The sequence below is a fragment of the Atheta coriaria genome, unplaced genomic scaffold, assembly GCF_025399875.1.
Source record: "Atheta coriaria isolate IRGN ID8LTWV9N9 unplaced genomic scaffold, Caltech_Dcor_3.1 hic_scaffold_3_pilon, whole genome shotgun sequence".
Taxonomy (NCBI): domain Eukaryota; kingdom Metazoa; phylum Arthropoda; class Insecta; order Coleoptera; family Staphylinidae; genus Dalotia; species Dalotia coriaria.
Genome location: NW_027045445.1, coordinates 11425874 through 11445736, shown reverse-complemented (window position 1 = coordinate 11445736; position 19863 = coordinate 11425874). Strand labels below are relative to the sequence as shown.

The 19863-nt window shown below is 37.0% G+C and overlaps 5 protein-coding genes across 15 annotated transcripts in view; 3 read left to right on the top strand and 2 right to left on the bottom strand.

Annotated features, from left to right (window-relative positions):
* Stacl (SH3 and cysteine-rich domain-containing protein) overlaps positions 1 to 1756 on the bottom strand; it is a 35633-nt gene extending 33877 nt beyond the window's left edge. For 3 of the 7 annotated variants that reach the window (XM_065299597.1, XM_065299599.1, XM_065299601.1), the window contains exon 1: positions 1391 to 1754. The gene's annotated coding sequence lies outside the window, so the exon portion shown is untranslated. Of the gene's footprint in view, positions 1 to 1390 lie in introns of all 7 variants that reach the window. The other 4 variants (XM_065299600.1, XM_065299596.1, XM_065299595.1 and 1 more) reach the window with 3 other exon arrangements.
* Positions 1757 to 6389: 4633 nt separating this feature from the next.
* LOC135803951 (corepressor interacting with RBPJ 1) lies at positions 6390 to 7812 on the top strand. Its single transcript, XM_065317702.1, has 3 exons — positions 6390 to 6583; positions 6669 to 7246; positions 7319 to 7812. Exons 1-3 carry the CDS (start codon positions 6512 to 6514, stop codon positions 7488 to 7490), a joined length of 822 nt encoding a protein of 273 aa, XP_065173774.1. The 5' UTR covers positions 6390 to 6511; the 3' UTR covers positions 7491 to 7812.
* On the bottom strand, positions 7510 to 13804 carry Keap1 (kelch like ECH associated protein 1). Of its 5 annotated transcripts, none has more exons than XM_065317698.1 (7): positions 13484 to 13804; positions 10068 to 10230; positions 9721 to 9999; positions 9510 to 9659; positions 8986 to 9456; positions 8710 to 8921; positions 7510 to 8653 (listed from the first exon to the last, which is right to left on the bottom strand). In XM_065317698.1, exons 2-7 carry the CDS (start codon positions 10227 to 10229, stop codon positions 8014 to 8016), a joined length of 1914 nt encoding a protein of 637 aa, XP_065173770.1. In that variant the 5' UTR covers position 10230; positions 13484 to 13804; the 3' UTR covers positions 7510 to 8013. The 5 variants fall into 5 exon arrangements, with proteins under 5 accessions (XP_065173770.1, XP_065173771.1, XP_065173769.1 ...); XM_065317699.1 differs by having other exon boundaries at positions 13488 to 13804; XM_065317697.1 differs by lacking the exon at positions 13484 to 13804 and adding an exon at positions 10970 to 11367.
* Positions 13805 to 14302: 498 nt separating this feature from the next.
* Positions 14303 to 18049, top strand: Cap-G (Chromosome associated protein G). The gene is made up of 10 exons (XM_065299371.1): positions 14303 to 14510; positions 14577 to 14786; positions 14844 to 14981; positions 15044 to 15307; positions 15380 to 15780; positions 15852 to 16980; positions 17034 to 17154; positions 17218 to 17423; positions 17486 to 17653; positions 17761 to 18049. The coding sequence occupies exons 1-10, from the start codon at positions 14409 to 14411 to the stop codon at positions 17944 to 17946; spliced, it is 2925 nt and encodes a 974-aa protein (XP_065155443.1). The 5' UTR covers positions 14303 to 14408; the 3' UTR covers positions 17947 to 18049.
* A 575-nt stretch (positions 18050 to 18624) lies between these two features.
* Cen (cerebellar degeneration-related protein 2-like) overlaps positions 18625 to 19863 on the top strand; it is a 55432-nt gene continuing 54193 nt past the window's right edge. Inside the window, exon 1 of the mRNA XM_065299990.1 lies at positions 18625 to 19302. Coding sequence (XP_065156062.1) covers positions 19230 to 19302 — 73 coding nt within the window. The 5' untranslated portion in view covers positions 18625 to 19229. The remainder of the gene's footprint in view (positions 19303 to 19863) is intronic.

Here is a 19863-nt window from a genome sequence, read left to right as displayed (position 1 = left end):
TTCTGCTTTCTTTTGTTATTCATGTTTGCTTTGCGCCCGCTGCACGCATTTCAAACCTTTTGTAATTGTAAATAAGTCTTGAGTTTTGAATTCTTTGCATCATAAACTCATGCCCCGGTATGAACGCACAACAATCGCTAAGATATACATTACCTAACCTTAAATCTTTGCTTCTCTAATGCTTTCCGACGTCGGTTTGTTCGCTGTGTTCGTTTTGGCGTGTCAGGTTCGTTCGGCGCTCGTTTAAGTTTTATTAGAAAATTGTAAAACGCGATACGTGACTGAAACGAGAGGAGCCGCTGGGACGAGATTAGATTTTCGCTCACGAATACATTCAGATTTTCACGATGTGTAGGATCAGGCGCACGAAGAGTGAGGAGTAACAACGCGTTTCCCTTTCAATATTTTTGTACCTTCAGAAATCTGTGGGGATTACCGCGAATCTATGAAATTTTCGAGCGTCGACGCGTTGAATTTATATACTTACGAGAAAGGTGAACTAAATTTATAAAATGATAATTTATACGTGTGAGTAATATAAACTTTGTATGCTCGAATTAAATTTATTCGTGGTAATTATCTAATCATCTTAATAATTTTATTAAATTAGGAAAGTGCTTTTTGTTTTTGTACGGTTTTTGTACTCAAATATGCATTAGCTGGAAATGTAACATCAAACACATTCGATTTTTATGTGTTTTTCGAATTTATTTATTTTACGGTACTTTTAAAGTCTAGATTCAATCAGTTTCACACAAGTTTCCAGCTGTTCCGAATTTTCTTTTGATTTTCGCTTGTGTGAAATCGGAAAATTGTGAAAAATGCACGCCTGACGTTTGTATCGCGTGTGTCACCCGTGTTTCGTACTCTTCACCGGCGTTTTTCCGCTCGGCGAGACGAAAAACTGACTTTCCGCTGAAAGCAATGAATGAAAAATGAAAAATTCTTCTCTTCAAGCATACCCGACTTCAATAGGTAGGTACTCCTCAAAAGAAAATAAAGCAGTCGATATGTTTTTTGTTGTTATTGTATTATTTTTTTGTGGGTTTTTATTGTGTTTGTTAATTTTTTTGCAAATTTCCAAGGCTTTGATCTCAGCAAAGGTTTCCTTGAGTGTGGCGCACAACTATTTTTAATAAAAACGGGGAGCCTGCTATAATAATCGGCGGATAAACCACCTGCGCGTTTGCCAAAAAGTAAAATTAACGAGAGAGTGCGCTTGATGAGCGTTTCGCGAGTACGTACAAACGACTCGCACGAATCGCACAAATTCCAATTGCGACATTGTGCTAATATAGTCGCGCAAGTCTCACCTTCAAGAAAACTTGAAAAACAAACAAACAACCAGCCGCAAATAATATGATTACACATCCACATACAAATTACTTACTCAATTAATAATATTCCTTTGTTTTCAATTTTTGAAATTACTTTCTTCTCGTTTGGGAAACTACGGGTCTAAACTAAGAGGGTTACATTAAATAATGAACGTTTTTGTTTTGTTGTTTGGTCAGAAATGTTGCGATGTTTAAAAGTTCGAGTAAATTTCTCGTTTTCTTGATGCGCGCGTGTAAAACGAGGCGCGTCGCGTCGCGAGACTACACACTACTAGGACATCGCGCACCGCACTGGCGTCGGGCGTCGCGACGCCGTCGTCGCCGTCGTGGTCGTCGTCGAGCCCAGCGGTCGGGACACACGCGCGCGCTCTCCGCGGCGGTGCGTTTATTTCCGTCCACCAGCCGCCGCCGAACTGCGTGCGCGTTCGACGCCGCGCCGTCACCTGACCACCGCACCGGCGGCGGCGCCACTGCCAACCTACCCTACAACGTACACATTTACATATAATACACCTACAGTATCTAGACGCAAACTATTCAATTTTATTCATTTATTCAAAAAAATAATGTAATTTTATTAATAAATAATAAAATAAAATTATTTTGCTTTTCAGTCTATATTTTACGTCAATTAAAAAGTTTATAATTCGTTTTTAACGTTTTAAATTAATAAATATCAATTATTTTCTGTTTTTAATTTTGTATCTATATTATTGTAATGTTGGTTGCTTAAAAAGATTATTGTGACAGCCATTATAAAACAATTTCACGCTTCCGTGCGCGTCTCGTTGTTGTAATGTATGCAAGCTTTCCACCTCCACGTAGGTATATGTACGCTCCACGAACATACGCCGCCGCCTTCACTACCACCACCGCCTCCACCGTCTCCGTACAGGTACATACTGACTGCCGACATTTGCGCATGACTTCCAACAACCGCCCGAATGCAATCAAGCAGCTATCCGCATTGCAATCGTTTGAATATTTAAAAACGTCGAAAAGCTCGGCGATCTCGCAACATTCCATAAACTGGGTCACTAAATTCAGCAAAAATATCATAAGTACATCCAAGTTTATTAATTTTGGATGGTAGGTGACGATTTGACCGCTGGCAACTATTGCAAAACTAATTAAACGCATTGTAGTAAGTTTCGAGCGAGATTTGGTTTCATTGTCGGCTGAAGCAGCGAATATCCTTGCGTTCAGCTGTCCCGCGCGCAAATAGATAACGGCGACGCCGACGGGCAACGAGCGGTGCGAAGCTAATGAAAATTCGAAAGCTATCGTCCTAAAAATATCGCCATTGTGGCGACCGGAGTGTAATGCTTGCAAATGTGGTCGAAAATAACAATTTCCTAGGTCAGAGTAGCTATTTTCATTGTCATTATACATGCATAAAATTAAACAACAAGAAACAAATCATATTTAAATAAATAAACGACATTACTAAATAAAAAACAAAAAAACCATTCCATTCTTTTAAAAAATTGTAAATATTTTTCTATTGCTTTGAAAAATAAGTGTTTTGTGGTTAGTTCTGTTAATAATCAACAAAAATGAAAATTTTTGATCATTTTGATAGAAATTTTCTGCACTTCATTAGAGATATGAGACTCGTCTGTCTGTAACTTTTGCAGTTTATCGAAGATAACCAGTAAAACTCAAGCGATAAAATTGAAATGAAATGAAATTGTTGAATAAACTTTGTCTGCGAATGTGTAATTAATAATCTAATTTCGTGCTTGTCAATAAAGCACTATCCCTGACCATCACATGTCTAGAACAGAATTAATATTGCGGTTAGAATAATAAATGATTTATAAGCATGTAAAACATATTTTAGGAATGTTTAATTTACCGATGTATTATTAGTCTGGACTGAAACTTTTCGCATTTCTAGCTTAATTAACCCGAAATATTCGAACTAATGTAACACGCATGCCTCATTAATTTCCACGCTTTTCTTCTGGACGCACTAATGTGCGGTGTGATGCGACGTGGCTTTCCTCACATTTTACCCAGCGCGCAATTTTCGTGGTTTTCATGGTGTTCATGCGTTCACCTCCGCCTGCCGCCCGCTGATGGCTCGCGACTAATCGATAGGGCACTTTCCGTACCAGCGCATATACGTTCTTTGCTCGCACCTGGAGTAATGAGTTTTTCGCCGCGCGCGTTCTTCAGGTGGCTCGTAGACAGTGTACTCACACACCCGCACTACTCGTACATGTTTTACGCTCACATTTCATACTTTATACATGTAAAAAGGATTGGTGTGTACGTATGGGGCGGAATACGAGCGGCGGGTGAATACATCGACTACATTTTAGTTCCACGCCGCTTCGTCCTCGTGCTCTTTACGGTTTTTTGCGCCCTTTTTTCTTATACTCCCGAGAGACACGCGGCGAGGACGATAAGTCCCCGGCACGAATTTACCAGACGCATTTATTTTACGGTGTATTCGAATTACGAATTACTTTCGTGCCATGAATACTCGATTGGAGTGTTGGAACAATTGCTGCAAAAATAATGACGCGCAGAAAACGACCGAGAGGAAATTATATTGTGCAAGCAATTGAGTTGTAATGTTATTGTAATTTGTACTTGATTTTAAAGTACAAAGTAAGCATCCTGCTTTACATACAACTGTGTTTTCTCTTATGTTTATCATTTTTTTAACTTTTAATTTGAAGAAAAATTGCTATAAATAATGTTTGACTATTGGTCTGCTGCCTTCTTTATACCAATTTTTATTTGCGTGAATATATTGTCGGGAATGCACATAGTAAGCACAACATGTTTTGTTTTAAATTTGTAAAGAATAAATAAAAAAAATGGTTGTTTGTAAAGTAGGATTACGATCGAGATGTTTACGTGATAACGTCTTATTGGTGATATAAGTTTTTTTTGTTACAATTGTTGTAACACTTCACTTGCACTTCACATTTTGTTTTACTGTTAAACATTCAACGAAAACTTAACCGCACGAAAAAATCTCCATTCGTTTGTATGCCGCTAGAGTGAGAGAGACGGAAGATCGGTCAACTCACTCGAACGCTATGCCTGCCTCCGCTCGTGTGGATTCCGCGTCACAAGTTTCATGGAATGACTGGCAGCGCTCGAGATGCGACGGGAGATCGGTCCGTCTCTCTCTCGTTATAACGAGAGGGGGGTATACCTGCGATCGGCCTCGAGAGGCCTCGTGACACAGTTTCTGAACATGTCACCCGACTAAAACGATTTTAAAGACGTTATCACGTCAAAATATACATAAAATGACACTGACTCGCATGGCTTAGATATAAATTAAACCGCTCACAATATTGTTCTTGTAGGTCCAGCTATCAGTATGATATTTCCAATTCTTTACATCAAAACAAAACCGATTTTACGTGCAAATATATTATATTAACGTCTCTCACTGGAAGTCGTAAATTATGAGCTCCACAAGATGTGGCATTTGTGTTTTAATGATGATTTTAATGATTTAAATTGTACCACGTTTTAAATTAATAATATACGGTGTACAAAATTTCAAAATTATTTTTGTTTTGGTGGTCCTGAAAGAAAAATTTGAATTTCAAGAATTTGTCATTATTAATATTGTTTTGATTTTCACGTAGGTACTGCTTCATTGCTACCAATTTGTATTTAAACCGATATAGAGTCTGGTATGATGTTTTGCTTATATCTGGCAAGGCTTTGTTTGTTATTCAAACTCAACTTGAAAAATATAAGACAACACAGATAAGAATATTTATAAAATGCAAGGACTAGCATCTTCGCTTGGCTCAAACATAAAGAAAACGGTTTATAATCAAATGTTCAGATAAATCAACGTTTAAGTATGGTGTTTCTAGATGTTTCTATCGAAACGAAACAAATTCTATGCCGCCACATGCTAATTTCCCTTACCGGAAGCCATAAATTATAAATGCCACAAGATGAAGCAATAAAATTTTAACGTTATTGTAAATTGTATGTATTAGATTTATTTAAATACACAGGATACTGTGTATTAAATATCGGGATTCACTTTAACAAAAACATGTTACTGCAAGAATGAGTTAAGTGAAATCTTAATATATATAAATCTCGTGTCACAATGTTTGTCCTCAACGGACTCCTAAACCACTTAACCGATTATAATAAAATTCGCACACCATGTGCAGTTCGATATTGCTAATTATTTGTCTGTTATTATTTGACAGTCACAATTATCTGTTAACTCCAAATAATTTTAACAGGTGTCGATACCTTTCGACTGTTATTATTATTAGTTGACAGATAGAAACTCATTTTGACAATAATTATAAAAGTGAATGAATTTGTAAATTTAGAAATGGAAACTGTGAGTTTTAATAATGGATGTGGCAAATATAGCTAAAAAAGTCTTTCAGAAATTTCGAAAATATTCGTGAAAGATAAGTCGGGACAACGTTCGACAGGGCCGCTAGTAATATTATAAATTTGGTGTATTGAATATTTAGGACCACTTTGAATTTACTTCAATATCAAAAGTGCGCATACAAACTAGCAGTTTCTTTTGTTTGTTGCTTCAATTCAACTCGTGAAGTAGAAGATAGATTAGAAAATTTATAAAGTAGCACAGCTAGCGTCCTCGCTTGGCTCAGATATAAACTAAACTAGAAGTAAACAAATGTTCTTGTAGGTCAGGCTGTCCGTATAATGTTTCTCCTTGTTTAAATTACAATTGTACGTATGTACCTAGTATTTATCTAGTTAATTTATCTGGCAGCAAGAGCAGGAAATTAACAAGATTTTTAACATCAAAGATCATAAAGATGTAAATTAATTTTGTTTTGTTGTACGCAAAAATTATTTCAATTCCGCAAACAAATCAATCTGAATAATATTATACTTTCCCTTTATTGCATACTCAATACCAATTTTTACTGGCACAGGTATATTATCAGGTATGCGCACAATAAACAAGACATGTTTTTTGGTCATGCTGGAATTCTACTGGAATAAATTGTACTACTAGCGCCCTCGCCGTGCCATGGAATGAAATAAACCCCCCAACAATCAAATGTTCTAGTAGGTTCACCTATCAGTTTGACGTTTCTAGTTGTTTATGTCACAACAAAACGTAATTTTACTCAGTAACACAATAACTTCCTTCATAGCAAGCCGTTAATTATAAACTCAGCGAAATGGGGAAAGGTTTCAATAATTACATGTGTAAAAAGTTCTTCCATCCAGCGTCTCGCGACAATTTAAAGCGAGTAAGTAAATACAACCTAACCATTAATCTAGAAATAATGTAACAAAATAAAGTTGTCTCATACTAATTCATCTTATATTAATTAGGTATGGATGGCAGAACAAAAAGCCGAGGCCTACAAGAAGAAGCAAGAAGAACTTCGTCAGCAGTACGAAAAAGAACAGGATTTACATGACAATAAAGCAATGCTGAGCAAAGACAGCAAGGACAAGCTGAGTATTAATTTCATGTATGAACCGCCACCAGGCGTCAAAAAAGATCGTGAACGTGAGGATAACGAGCCAGAGTATAAATTCGAATGGCAACGCAAATACAACGCGCCGCGTGAGAGTTACTGCAAGGGAGATCAAGAAATTAGAGATCAACCTTTTGGTATCCAAGTCAGAAATGTGAGATGTATCAAATGCCACAAGTGGGGACACATTAACACTGACAAGGAATGCCCTATGTATAGTTTAAGCATGAGTGCTGCAAGGAGTCTAGAAGCAGGGCCTATTTTAGACCAGAATTCCTTGGTTATGCAAATGTTGGATGATGGGCTTGCTCTTAAGAAGCAACATATTACAAATGGTGGTAGTAATCTGCTTATTGATGAAGAGGATCCTAATGCAGAGGCCACATTCCTGAATTCACTGAGTACTAAACAGAAGAAAGCATTATTAAAGTAAGTTTCTTTCAAAAAGTTGCTTAAGACTTGTAAAATATCAATTGCTAACACAATTTTAACATTTTATAGAAAACTCAACAAAATAGAACGACGAGAACGTCGCAAATTGCACAAGAAACCTATTAAAGATAATGATTCCGATTCGGATGACGCGCACAAATCGAAAAATCGACGTAAAACACAAAAATCACGCCGATATTCACCAGAAAATGATCGCCGCAAAGAAAGGAAAAGGTATTAAAAACTTGTTAGCAGTAAAATACTTGAAAATGTAAATATTTTTGTGAAAATAGTATGTGACTTATTTCAATAATCAAATGACAAAAATAACAGTTTAGACATTGGCATTCAGATGCGCATTAATGGTACAATGACTAGAAGTATAAATATTATACTCGTTTATAGTTCGAAACGTTCTTAAATATTACTTATCAATGAAATATTATCATGAGATTTGCAAATCTTCACATCAATCTCTTTCTTTGCTGTTTTTACATTACGGTAATTTCAAACTGTCATGAGTTTGTAGTTAATAAATGCATTTTACATTGTTTTCGTTAAAATACTACCAATTTTTTTATAAATCATAATATTTGTACTCAATTTTGTCCATCCGATTTGTTTAGGTTTAAATGCAGCGCGTTTTTGTTGAAATTTTGTACAATTTTTGGAATGATTTGGAATTATTTTCGGCGCTTTCGCATAAACATTCAGCTCGAATGCTCTAGTAAATCAACGAATATATCTGCAATCGTAGCAAAACGTCAGCGTAGCGAGGAGTGTGCGTTAGCGCCAGTAAGTAACGCCCTAACGCTGGCGTTACCTGCTGGCGATCTGTTATTGACGTTTGCTACATTCGCCACCTCGGGTCCCATTGAACAGTTTTGCATGCAAGGCTGATAACACACAGCGCTTGCATGACCAGAGCGTCCCGAAGTGAGCGGATCCCCGTCCACCCAAGTGTCAGTCGCAGGATCGTACACCTCAACGGTGGCCAGAAAGTTCTGCCCGTCGTAACCACCCATCGCGTATATCTTACAGTCAAGCACAGTGACGCTGAGCGCCGAACGCGCTATCCGAATGCTGCTCACAAACTCCCACAGGTCTTTCTCAGTGTCGTAACGTTCGACAGTGCTGAGCTGCTTGGAGCCATCATAACCGCCAATCACATAGATGAATTGATTGATGACGGCCACGCCCGCGCCGCTGCGCATCGTGTGCATTGGTCGCACCATTGTCCAGGCGTCATTTTCAGGATGGTAACATTCTACTGTATTGTGGCGCATTTCACCGTCAAAACCTCCGATTGCGTAGAGAAGGCGATTCACTACTGCACAGCCAACTGCGAGGCGTTTGAAATGCATCGGTTGGATTGTAGACCAACGATCAAAATCAGGATCATAACTAAAGGAAAACAATCGTTTAATTTCATTCAGAAGTTTCTTGGTCTCAAAACTTACCATTCGACACTATTGTGATATTTTGTACCTTCACTCCCGCCTACAGCGTACAACAGACCGTCCATTACCGCAACCCCTACACGATTTCGTGGCATTGACATTGGACTACACGCACGCCACTGATCCCTCGTCGGATTATACTTATCCACCCAGTCACTGTCGTAGCTATTGCCTGGTGTAGTATTACGCCCACCAACTGCATAAAAATTACCCTAATACACAAAATAAACATGTTAAAAGTACAAAGCTTGTTTTCGTAGGATATATTTTACTTACGCGTAAAAAGGCACCACCTAACCCACTTCTCGCCACTGTAAGCTGATCCAGCTGATGCCACGTCTTATCGTCCACATTGTATCCTTCCATAACATTCAGCGACTGTCGAAAATACCCGCCAGCGATATAAATAATCCTCGGTGTGTTTGGCGTACGCTCTTTCACTACAGTGCGTTTATGCAGCGTTAGGTCCTTAAATATACGCGCGAGGTACTCGCGACATGCGGGCGTCTTCCGCAGCACGTCGCAATTAGTCATCTGGTCATTAAGAAATCGCGGCGTCAGGAACTGACAGCGCACGGCGCTGAGAATCGCCTCCATGCGCTTCCGCCGTTTCTCTTCGTCAAATTTCACCCACTTCAGTACCGCCCCATACACTTCCATCTCATCCTGTACGTTGAGTTCGTCTTTTTTAATCAGTGTGATTAATTGTATAGCACTAAGTTGCAGAAATTCTTCTTCTTGGCATATCTATAAAGATAAGTTTATGAAAAACAAGTTTTAAAGTTTTAAGCTTAACGTACTTGAATAAAATGGCGTTCAATATATTGATTGGCCTTTTTGCACAACTCATTGCACCCATGCTGTTCGGCAAAATTTGCAATACCAATTGCATTGCTCGGATCAAGTTGCCGTTCGAGGAAATCACAGCATGCTTGAATCACATTCGTCACCTATAATATTCCAATTAATTAATAAAAATCACATTTTATTTATCGCAACAAAGTAAAGTACCTGAAACATGGTGGCAGCAGGCAATAACTGACATACAGTATTCTCCGTGACGCGAATACGTCCCGTGTACATGAAGTGAATGAGACGACCCATCGCCGTCGGCGAGACGCCCTGCAGCGTCACCCTGTCCATGTCGGACTCACGCAGCCCGCCGGTGAACATCGCTTTGAAATACGGACTAGCTGCGGCTAGAATCACGCGATGCGCGTGAAATAATTCGCTCTCCACTTGCAACACTACATCGGTGAGCATATGATGTCCTCGCATCATATCCATAGCCTAATATAATATAAACAATAATTAAAAACAAATAATTCATTATGTACACAATATAAATTTAATATTACCTTCATGGCATCTTTGATATACTCCACCATCATGAAGCACATATCACCCAGGTCAGAGTTACACCCGGACGCCTGTCGCGTCATCTCATGTGGCGGCGGCTTCTTATGCATCGTCTCCCAGAGATTCGTGCAATAATAACTGACATCTTCTTCACCGTCCATTCTGTAAGCAAACAGCAGACAATGAGTTTCTATGCAGTATATTACACACTTCTATTTCAAACTTATCGATAATATAAGTTTATCTATCAAAAATTGCAAATCATCAACCGGAACGGAACTTTACACACTTATCAATCACGTTTCCGAGAAATCTTATTGAATCGATGATAATGATTGCGTTATAAACACACAATATGCGCACGTTTGTGCTCTGGGTAAACTTGGCCAACTTGGATCGCATTTTTGCAACACAGCCAAAAATAAAATCCATGCAACATTATTGCTGCCAAATATTGCGCTGCATTTCCTTGTAAAACAAAATTGTATAATAATATTACCATTGTCGATGTCAACATGATGCACTTCTGACTACACATTAAATCATTTTTCCTTCAAGATATAAAATAAAAGCAAAGTAAATTTAATACGCAATTGCAGACACTCCGCCCACTTTGAAAGTCCGAGTGTTAATAAAACCGCACATACATAACGTAATAGATATTTTCGTTAAGTAAAAATAATGCAATAAAAGCAAACTAGGTATAATTTATTTAACACGCGCGAATGAAATGCCTCGACGCGCAGGTGCGGCTGTTTTTGCAAGTGACTTGCGTATTTGTTCATAATCACATCGCGGCTCAACGCAGGAAAAGCCTGCCTACTAAGTAAGCAAGCGTGATAAAAATGCAATCGACCATAAATTATTACACACAATAAAGCATTTGATAAAGTAAACTTACAACACATCGAACGGATCGATCCGATGCGGAAATGGTAAGATTCTCATAACCATCTTAGTTAAACACTCTAGAAACAAGTTAAAAACGCAATCGCACTCGATCACACTTCACTAACATGACAATAAGATGCTAGACATGACACAACATTTTTCCAAAGATGTTTAAGTCGCCAAAGTTTGTTTTAAATTATCACGTTTGTTAGTTTTAAAGTTGCCACTTGTGTTGCCACTCACGTCTGCTTGAGTTATGATCGGCGCGCATTTTTTCGGCAATTAGCGGAAATTCCGCGCTATGCAAACTCAATTCACACACAACAATCCACGCTAAGCACGCGTTACACTTGTCAGCATGACTTGCACCTTTACATCGCGCGAGGTGAAATACTGCGGGGGGCTTCCGCGCACATGTCGGGAATAAATACAAAATTCGTCAAGTCAGCCGAGCATAAACTTAAACTACCAAAAGAAAAAGCGGAAGGGAGGCGTAATAAAATCAATTAAAAACATTTTGCACATAAAATCAACTTTTTTTACGCAATTAAACTTCGAACTTACTTGTGAGAAGATTTCATGCGTTATCTCAACATTTATTATCAATAAATTTGTCATCATCTCAATTATTTATTTGTGTGAACTTTGCGCTCTCGAAAAGTGTTCATGTTCGTTACTCACACATGTTAATATTTAGGTAATCCACACAAAAAAAGATTCGTAAGCACGTGTTACGCGGCTTGTACTCGAGATTCCCAACTTGAACTTGAACATTGGCCGTTTCTCAATTTTAATAATAATTAATAACACTTTAAAATGTTCCGCTCTGACGTTAGTGAAAAATACTCACTAAAATATAATGTAATCTTTCTTAAGTATCAAAAAATCAACATTTGAGGAGCGGTACAAGTGCACTGCTCCCAAAAGATTGTTTATTTACAGTTTCCATAGCAACGTAGTATGTTTGCACGTGATATCTGCGTATTATAGTGTGGTGTATGCAAACTTACACGGAGGTATCTTCGTGATAAAAGCAGGACATTAAAATTATGCCTTGTAATAGTTGAAATGCACCGCAGCATTATAGTGCAAAATGCAACGCCAGTTAATGCCTTGCGATTTTCTTACATAAATAACTTTTGTTTATTATCCGCATGTGGTTTAAACACAATGACTCGACATTTATATAATAGACGTTGTAAACAATTACCGGTAAAATTTGAAATGGCAGTATAAATAAATAAATGTTTTAGAAAAACAATGTTTCAAATCATTCTTATCAATTTAGAACAATTTAGAGACAAAGTTATATTTAGATGATTGTTTCCCTGTCAAAACCAATAAATAACGCTCTCAAAACGAAGCCCTACTTGAACTAAATGCAAATAAATAAAAATATCTACAATCTTAGCTTAAACTTACTGAATATTTAGTTTTTATTGAATTAATGACATGTTAACTTTGTATAACAAGCCTTGAATAACAAAAAAGGTCAAGTGTATTAGTTGTGTAAACGTTAAGGTATTAAATCGAATGATATCATTGAATAATAAAAAAATCCTAAGAAAAAACAATGAAACCATCCGAATGTTTGGTCTGACATTATTATTTCTACGATAAACACTAAATACATTTTAGTTGACACCATTAACATCACGAGACTGGCGTGTGCATTACTCGGAAAGTTTATAACATTTTGTGCTGGACTTAACATTGATTAGACTAATCACTGCACGCGATAACATAAAGCGGAGACACTCGTGCTTCATCCGACTTGCGATTATCTCAATAACGAAAAATCACCGATGACGATGCATAAAACGTGCGCCTAATAATATCGTCATTGAAAAAACTCCAACTGTTTTGCTGCAGTTTCGGTTGGTTCGGGGCAGATATCGAAAACAAAAGCATGCGATAGTAAACAAACGAGTAATACGATCGCCGTCAGCGTCAGACAAAACGTGACACGCTAGAAACGCAAGCATACAATGGCATATTACAATCTCGTAATCGACTTTTATTATGCAAATCGTCACAGAGTAGCCGAACAGCATAATTTGTCGAAGTCATACACACGTATGGTGTTTACTTACACACTTACTGGACGCGAAACAAAAGCGTTGTCCAACTGGCCAGTTAATTAATGCAATTAATGCCGATTTATCGCTGCCTCTTAGCAAATTAACACCGGCACGATATTTAGCATCACCTCATTAACAATGATTACTTATCGCTAAAATTTGCCGGCGAACGAATTACTCGGTAATGACGATTCATCGTGAATCTCATGAATATTAAATATACGCGTATTGCACCGTCATATCATCGCGACGCGCGACGTTCTAAGTGATAAATAATAAAATATACAAGAAATAGAAAGACGTATGGCGAATGCGTGGCAACAACCAATAGAAACAGTGTGTTTATCAATCAACAAATGACGATCGCGAGACGTCACGCGATACAGACACATGCAAACCATGAGACGTTGATGAATTAAAATGATAGCTTAAACAGAACTTACCTACATTAACTTGCTGGCGCAGCAACGGGATGTAATTAATCCTGGGCTGTACACTCCTCCAGCACGCTACTAATGCTGGTCTAACTTGTTTCGTATTCGTTTGTTGATTATTTCACTGTTTCACAAACGACGTGTGGCATTCAAGGTGCCATTCGCAAAAGCGGATTGCCGGACACGGATGATGAGGCTGTCGCAATGTGGAAACATGTAGGAATGTAAGAAAATGTTATGATTGGAAATGCTGGGAAAACACAGGAAATGTTTTGGGCTTTTGACAGCAACGCTCGCGAGTTTGCGGCCGACTCGCGCTCAATGACACAGCTGTGAAAGTTGCATGCATAACACATCTAGCAACATGGGTAATTTTGACAGATAGCAGAATGTCAGACAAAATTCAATACAAAACTTACAAATATCTTTGTAAAAACTAATATACAATTGTGAAAACTACTATAATAAATTAATATAATTTAATATAATTGGTTTTAGATATATTTATTTTAATTTTAAATGTATTTAAATGATATATGGTGCTGTTAGTTTATCACATTTGAATTGCGGGAATTGTATTAACTAAAGTGGCGTTTTTCGGATTTCATCGGTAAATTGAGAAATTTTAAACCAAACATGTTTGCAACAAATATAAATTAAAATTATTTACAAATACTTTATTATTATATTATACTTTAACAATTTTTTAGCAAATACAATAAAATAAATGCTTTTCAAATACATTTTATTCAAATACGTTGTATTACGAACCCACACGAACACTTTACGCTTGCGACGCCAGCTTTTTAAAAACCTAACCAATAGAACGTAAACCGTTATTTTAAATCTACAGAGATAGAACTTCAGAATCGTGTTTCTTCAATATTTTTAAACCATATTTTATATATTATAAGTATAGTGCTCAATATACACGATGTTATTCCAGCGAATAGCTGATATTTTTACCAACGCACATCGAAATTCAGCGACGCATTCAAAGGGAGCTCAACAACTGAAAGCTATCATGCAGAGTGAAGTATATATCAACTCAACATTAATTTAAGTCTATAAGTCTATAATGCAACTCTATAATTTCTTACAGGATGTGGAGTTTAATGAATTCATGACATGTATGAAGAAATGTGTGCATTCATGTTTAAAACAAGATTACAGACTTCCAAATCCATTTGCGGATCGATCAGTTGCATTTGTTGCAAGCTTTTGTACTGTGGTTCATGATCATCATCAGAAAAATGTTGACCCAGATACAGATGCACCTGCTGTTACATCTTTGGTTAATTTTCTAATTGAGGTAAGTTTTTGTTTTAACTTACATTGTGCATTATATTACCAAAAAGGAACTTTGTAGATGTCTAACCTGGAGTCAGACAATCATCGTGTAAGATCTTGCCAGTTTATTTGCAAAATATTCCATGATTTAATAGGGTATGATGTTACTGTTGAGTTTTGCAATGCTGTGCAAGATTGTCTTCTTACTTTAATGGAGGTAAGTACTTCATTGACAAGTAAAACTTAATGTAACTTATTAAAAATACGTTTATTTATTAGGATAAACTTGCTAAGGTAAGAATGCTCGCTGCTGTTGCTCTCACTCCCCTGCAAGACATGGAGAACAGTCATTGTCCAATTATTACTGCTTATATCAATCACATGGAGTATGATCCATCTGCCAGTGTAAGGAGGGTTTGCGCTGAAAAGATTGGATTGAAGAGGGAAAACATTCCGTATCTACTTGAAACAAGCAGAGATATTGACATACAAGTAAAACTAGCAGTGTACAAGCGTGCGTCAAAGTATCCCAACAAATTTAAGGTATTTACAACAATTTTAAACATTATTTCATCAAAATTTCATTAAATGTTATATTTATGTTCACAAATTCAGATTATTCATAAACAACAATTGGTACATGGTGCGATTAAAGATCCAGACCGTTTATTACAAACTTTTATGACTGAAGTTCTGATTCCTGCATGGTTACAACACTATGAGTTTGATTATTTAAAATATATGAGCGGATTACGACTTGATTCCACTTGGACCGATTTGGATACGACTACATCTGTGTGCGAATATATTGTCACCACACTTTTTGTTATTCGTCCTGCAGAGGAATTGGTTAAAGTTCTTACACTGAATGATAAGAAGCTGATTGAGTTTGAGAATCTCAACTATGATTCTGCTTTGTTCTGGCGTTTGTTCATTCAACATTTACGGAGGACTAATGGCACTGCCATCGAGGATTATGCACCACAGCTTCCTGAACTTTGTCAGTACATTGAAGAGTGAGTATTTAACATGATTAATTTTATTGTAATGAGATGTTTTAAGTAATTACTTGAATGATTTTTTGAAGATATTGCATCTATAGTCAAAACAAAATTAATCTTAATGAAGAATATACAAATGCCCACCTGGAATTTAAATTTATTCTGGTACAACTCTTTCATTTGACTATGGATTACAACTATGTTGATATTTCCTGTAAGAAAACAATGTGTGCATTAATTGAAAGAATTTTGAAAACATACAATCTGGACCTGGAAGTGGTTAAAGTTATGATTGAGAATTTAACTATTGTTCTTCCGAGTATTAACGATCAATCCAAATATATTTGTGATATTACCGGAGATTTAATGTATTCACAAGATCCTGACGACGGGAAAAACGCTACTGAATTATCAAGTATTGCGAATGTTACTAAAGTGACCGAAGCTCCAGTTGAAGAACTCCAACTACCTCCTCCACAAGTAGTTCATACTATGCAAGAAGAACAAGCTATTAACAAACTGAAGCTGAAATGTGTAATGTTAGAGGGTGAAATGGAGGAAGCCGTTCGCAGACAAGATTATTTAAAAGCTAGCGAATTGAAACCGCTTGTAGACGCAGCCAAACAAGAATTCAAAGAGTTATTGAACATCAAACCAAAAGAAATACCGGAAACACTCGAAGAAAGTGTTGTAGAAGAAGAAGAAACTGAACACGACAGCCAAACTCGGCGTGAAAAAGTACAAGATCCCATTTTAATGAAAAAGGTACTGACGATTATGGCTGGCTTTTTGACTTCATCGAAAATCCGCACGTTAAATTCGATTGTTGCCACATTTAAAGTGAATGTTATCGATGAAATGATTCTTTCGACTAATATGTCTGTGAAAATTCTGGCAATGAGATGTTTAGCCCTGTGTTGCACTCTGGATGAGCACACGGCCAAGATTGCGCTTCCTACTTGCTGCGCCATCATAATGACGCATAATAGGAATGCGCAGAATCCACCACCAGCGGATTTGGTTTGGATTTGTATCGGCATCGTTGTGGATTCATTAATGTTGTTTGGTACGAAATTATTGGCGAATAACAATACTGCAGCAGACACGAGCCATGCAGAGTCGCTTTTGGTCAGTGAAGAAGATCACGAAGTGTTTTCCGGAGGCATTTCACTATCAGGAATTATCAAAGAAATTTTAGAGATTTTCAATGATGAAGTAAGTGTAAATATTTCAAGTTATATTGTAATTTTAATCTGATTTAATTGTAGAATGTAAAACTTCAAGAATTGGCCTGTCGTGGTATTTGTAACTTTGTTTTAACGTCACGAATTTACTCTCATGCGGTAATCTCACGTTTAATAGTTAAATTCGTGTTGCCAACGTGTTCAGGTAAGTTGAGAGTGATGAACATATTTAAATTCTTGGTTTAATACAAATAATTGTGTTTTATAGAACCTGAATCAATTAAATTGCAACAATATATTGGAATAACTTTGGGAAAACTTCCCTACATTCCGAATTCATCGACTCAGCTGGAGAAAGCAATAATTCCAGCTTTAAAAATCATCTTGAAAGCGCCACATAACAGTCCTCTGTCAAACGTGGACATTGATCCTCTTGCGAGACTTTTGTTTGAGATTTGCAGTCAATATGAAAATGTATAACAATTGGAAACAATTTAAAATGTTGGAAAATTAAATTAATTATGCTTTATTTGCAGGGGTTGGAAATCCATCATACATTAGCACTTGCTTTCATCAAGGAAATTCGTGACAAACCAAATAATGTGAACAACGCTGTTTTTTCGAAAGTAATGTTGTTATTGAAATTTTCAAATGATAAAGAAGAACTTCGCGATTTGGTTGAAAAGTTGGACGATTTACGAGATGTAAGTACAGTTTTTGCTTGTATTCAAATTTATAAACTACAATTTTTGACTTTTTTGTATTAAATATTGCAATTTCACAACTTGTATTAAATTAATTATTGTTGCAGAGACTTCGTGATTCAAAAGTATCAGCGAATATCATCAAACTCAACACTAAAATTACACTCTTGTTAAATTCCGAAAATAACGAAGAGTCAAACATCGCAGAATCACAAGAACTTCAAGTGTGTCATGATAAAACAAATGGAAATACCATTCAAGAATTAGCATCGACCGAATCTGATTCAGACTAGTTTTAATAGATTCATTTTAATATTTTCTTAATTTTTAACTTTTTATAAATAATTTTTGTGACGCTTAAGACATTTGAAGTACATATTTACATTGGATATATAATTAACGACTTATTAATTTCTTTATTTGCATTAGCACACGCGTTCGAGAGTGGATGAGAGTGGCTGTGAACTTGCGTGGCGAAAGTTGTCGAAAATATTGGCAAGCTTTTGCATCAACCGGTAAGAGTTCGTTCACATTTTTATTCAACGATTCTTGCTAAAGATACGAGTTAGCAGACGCACGAGACAACGAAACGTGTATGTGTGTTGTTTTGGATGTGTTATAATGTAAGTTGTTGCTAGATAATCCCAATCTGATTGATTTTAGTGAAAACAAAAGTAAAAAAAATTTGCTCTAATTTTCTCATTTTCAGTGAAATTAGTGAAATTATAAAAGAAGTATCACAGAAATGCATAAATTAATTTCATGCTTTGTGATTGTTTGTGAAGTGTAAGCAATTACTCGTTGAAATTTTTTATTTGGACTTGAAACCCATAAAGTCCTTCGTGTAGTAATCCTGTTTTAATATTTCACGAGTGCAACTTGCGCCTACCTACACGCAACGACCAGGTTGAGTAGTCGTAGCCGTTCGCTGTTCGTTTCGTACGCCAAGCCAGTTTGCGTCTGAGTGTGCGCGCGAACCGACCGGCTGAACACAACGCGCATGCCGCGCGCGCGCTAAACTTTTTCAACGCGAGTCAACGCTGCGCGCGTCCGAAGATCTTGCACCTGAGCGCGAACGCACTCCGCCACACTTCACTAACGTTCATCGCCGCTCACGCATACCTGACTGACTGCAGCCCGTTTCCGACCATGTGCTTCGACACTTGACCACACCGCATCCAAACTGCAAGTACTCAACCCTCAACAATCATTTAATTAAACGTGAATATTGTATTCATTGCGCCAACATGGACACGCTTAACACTTTAAATTGACTTTTAAACTGATTGAAGCAAAACGTTGCTGTGCGTACAACGCGTTTGGTTGATGCACTTGCAACGGTTACAATAATCATCGATATTTGTAATGAGCTAGAGACGACTGAATTGTTGCTGTGAAACAATTGCTAGCATCGTGACTCCCTGTTTTATCGACAAGAAATTTGTGCGCGGCGTGGTTGAATGCAAAGAACGCGTGTCGATAAGAAAACGCGCAAACAACGGTTTGCAGATAAGACAATTCGCAAGGACAGATTTGGGTAGTTTATATCGCGATATATAAATTTTATGTGCCGAGGATGGCGACCTACGACGAGTTAAAGAAGGATTTCGAGTCGATTTGTTCCAGCGCGGATCATTCCACAATGCATGGTGAGTTTTATTAATTTTTTTTCTTATGCAAACAACTTAATTTATTTAATGTGTGTAAATCCAATTGGAACTTGACATTCAAAATTTCATTATCAACATTTCAACCAGTTATCGATAATATACAATCTTATCTCAACGAACATTTGGTGCGCGATTTTAAATCAAATTGAGGTTATGTTCGATTTTAAATGTGATCGAACTCTTACATCAATCAGATTGATGCGCATTGCTCAAAGAAGAAGAGTTCAAAGCAGGTTGAGTTGAATCAAATTGTTATATAATAGTTCAATGCGTTTTTATAACATGTTGCAAAAGTGCAAGTCTTCACGATGCGTACAAATTCTCCATGTTTTCAATTTCTATACAAACTTTTGTCATTCACACAATCACACAATATCTCTTTGATGATTGAACACTTTAATTTTACTTTTGCTTAAAATGTTTCAATTTAATTCAATTATGTACCGCTCAAAGCCTCAAAAGTCTTTTGCACTCGCCGACAGACATTATAATCCGCTAATAAGCCGGTAACATATTGATGAAGGCTTCTTAATATGAATC

Coding starts and splice junctions, on each gene's coding strand:
- Cap-G (XM_065299371.1), top strand. CDS start 14,409: ATGTTATTCCAGCGAATAGCTGATATTTTTACCAACGCACATCGAAAT. Junction 14,787..14,843: donor TGGTTAATTTTCTAATTGAG/GTAAGTTTTTGT, acceptor GGAACTTTGTAG/ATGTCTAACCTGGAGTCAGA. Junction 16,981..17,033: donor TAGAGATTTTCAATGATGAA/GTAAGTGTAAAT, acceptor ATTTAATTGTAG/AATGTAAAACTTCAAGAATT.
- LOC135803951 (XM_065317702.1), top strand. CDS start 6,512: ATGGGGAAAGGTTTCAATAATTACATGTGTAAAAAGTTCTTCCATCCA. Junction 6,584..6,668: donor CTCGCGACAATTTAAAGCGA/GTAAGTAAATAC, acceptor TATATTAATTAG/GTATGGATGGCAGAACAAAA. Junction 7,247..7,318: donor CAGAAGAAAGCATTATTAAA/GTAAGTTTCTTT, acceptor AACATTTTATAG/AAAACTCAACAAAATAGAAC.
- Keap1 (XM_065317697.1), bottom strand. CDS start 11,022: ATGGTTATGAGAATCTTACCATTTCCGCATCGGATCGATCCGTTCGAT. Junction 10,000..10,067: donor ATATCAAAGATGCCATGAAG/GTAATATTAAAT, acceptor ATATTATATTAG/GCTATGGATATGATGCGAGG. Junction 8,654..8,709: donor TATCACAATAGTGTCGAATG/GTAAGTTTTGAG, acceptor GTTTTCCTTTAG/TTATGATCCTGATTTTGATC.